This window comes from Parasteatoda tepidariorum, chromosome 9 (genome assembly GCF_982258835.1).
Source record: "Parasteatoda tepidariorum strain Cologne lab strain chromosome 9, Ptep-v5.0, whole genome shotgun sequence".
Classification (NCBI taxonomy): domain Eukaryota; kingdom Metazoa; phylum Arthropoda; class Arachnida; order Araneae; family Theridiidae; genus Parasteatoda; species Parasteatoda tepidariorum.
In genome coordinates this window covers 64,002,492-64,005,080 of record NC_141763.1, presented here as the reverse complement: position 1 = coordinate 64,005,080, position 2,589 = coordinate 64,002,492, and the positions used below count along the sequence as shown (strand labels likewise).

The 2,589-nt window shown below is 38.0% G+C and overlaps 1 protein-coding gene across 1 annotated transcript; it reads left to right on the top strand.

Moving 5' to 3' along the window:
* The first annotated feature begins 796 nt into the window (after positions 1-796).
* Positions 797-2,158, top strand: LOC147804120 (uncharacterized). The gene has a single exon (XM_087151431.1). The coding sequence runs from the start codon at positions 797-799 to the stop codon at positions 2,156-2,158; it is 1,362 nt and encodes a 453-aa protein (XP_087007557.1).
* The last annotated feature ends 431 nt before the right edge of the window (positions 2,159-2,589 follow it).

The window sequence follows — 2,589 nt, the reverse complement described above, 5'->3', positions numbered from 1 at the left end:
AAATTTACTATCGTGGAAATTCAGCTTTTTTGCGTTTTGGCTAATCTCATCCCTGTTTAAAGTACAAAGGTGAATCAGCTGGTTTATGTTGCGCATCTGGAAAAATTTCACTTCCACCGTTAAAACCACCACCGGAACCTTTGAAAACATTATTAGCTGGAACCGCATCTCAATCGAAATTATTTTTGCGGAAAATTCGTAAATTCAATTCTTGCTTTCAAATGACATCATTTGGAGCAACAAAAATTGTTCATAATGAGGATGGTCGTAATTTTGAATCTACATTTAAGATTCAAGGTCAAGAACTAATCAAGAAAGTTAGTGCGATGAACTTCTACGCATACCGGTTGATGATTCGTGAAAATGAAGATAATAACATTCTCCGATGCAGACAGCTATTTCATCAGTACATTGTTGATATGTATGTAAAAATCGAAAGTGAGAGATTGCGTTATATAAAATTTAATCAAGCATAACTTCGCTCTGAGGAGTACATTCATTTGCGTGACGCCATTATCGGTAACGCAGATGCAACGAATGATATCAACAACATCGGTACCGCATATATTCTTCCATCATCATACATTGGTAGTCCGCGTCATATACAAGAATATATTCAAGACGCCATGACTTACGTACGCGCATACGGCTGATCAGATCTTTTTATCACATTTACGTGTAATCCAAACTGGGCTGAAATTAAAAATTTGCTGTTATCCGGTCAAACATCGATGATCAAGAATTGTTTGACATTGAGACTACTAATATTATCCATGGTCCACGTGGTTCTCTCAACATGATGTCACCATGTATGGATAATGGAAAATGTACGAAACGTTTTCCTAAACCATGTCAAACTGACACTATCACCAATATCGATGGTCATTCCTCTTACCGTCGTAGAGATGTAGACAATGGCGGTCAATCATATGAATTGCGTCTATCAAACTGTGTGAGAGTTGACATCGATAATCGCTGGGTGGTTCCATACTCACCATTGCTGTGCAAAACCTATAAAGCACACATAAACGTTAAGTTATGCAGTTCGGTGAAGTCAATCAAGTACATTCGTAAGTACGTTCATAAGGGCAGTGATAAAACTATATTCGCTGTTCAAAATGTAAATAAGAATGACGAAATAATACATTATCAAATGGGACGATACATAAGTAGTAATGAAGCTATTTGGCGAATTTTTACATTTCCTATACATGAAAGGGATCCTGCTGTTGTACATTTGGCTGTGCATCTTGAAAATGGACATCGTGTTTATTTCACAGAACAGAATGCACTACAACAAGCTTTAACAGCTCCAAAAACAACTCTTACTGAATTTTTCAACCTTTGTAATCGACAAGATATTGTTGGTGAATTTGCAAAGACATTAATGTATACTGATGTTCCTAAATTTTTTACATGGAATAAACAATCTAAGAGTTGGGAACCACGGAAACGAGGCACCCCAGTCCCAGGATTTACCGACATAGTTATGACAAATACTTTAGGACGATTATATACAGTTCATCCTAAGCAACGCGATTGCTTTTTTCTGCGTTTGTTATTGGTTAACGTTCCTGGACCGACATCCTTCCAATACTTGCGAAAAGTCAACGGTACTTTATACGGCACTTTCTTTGACGCGTGTCGTGAGTTACATTTATTGGAGGATGATAACCATTGGGACATCACACTTGCAGATGCAGCACTGAGCTTATCTCCACAGCAAATTCGTCAATTATTTTCAATAATATTGACAACGTGTTTTCCGTCTGAAGCATCTGCTCTGTGGAATAAATATAAAGAATCAATGAGTGAGATATTTTGCATCGGATTAGAATTACTAATCAAAATCTCAGTATTGAATTCTCCGCAGAAATATAACGAGGCATTAATAATGATTGAGGATATTTGTATTCTTATTTCGAACATGCCGCTCATAAATTTTGGCATGCCAGCGCCAATCCGCCAAGCAGCAGATATCATCAACAGCGACGTTCAACGTGAACACCAGTTCGATATGACTTCTCTGGCTACTTTTGTTGCTAACAATAAACGATTGCTTACTGCTGAGCAACGAAATATATATGATCAAATTAACGTGTCAATTGCAGCACAACAAGGTGGATTTTTTTCTGGACGCACCAGGTGGCACTGGTAAAACATTCCTCATCTCACTAATACTTGCGCGCATTAGATCTCAAAATCATATTACATTGGCAATTGCTTCATCAGACATTGCAGCAACCTTACTTGATGGTGGACGGACAGCGCATTCAGCACTTAAATTACATTTGAATATTCATACCAATCCCGAAGCAATGTGTAACATAAAGAAGCATTCAGGCATGGCTGAAGTTTTGAGAAAATGTAAAATTATTATCTGGGATGAATGCACAATGGCCCACAATCAGTCGCTTGAAGCTCTCGACAGGTCCCTAAAAGACATCAAAGATAATACTCGGCTTTTTGGTGGTGCTCTACTGCTGCTGTCAAGTGATTTCAGACAAACATACCCGTCATTCCACGTGCGACATATGCGGACGAAATAAACGCATGTTTGAAAGAATCTTATATGTGGCGAAGTGTCAG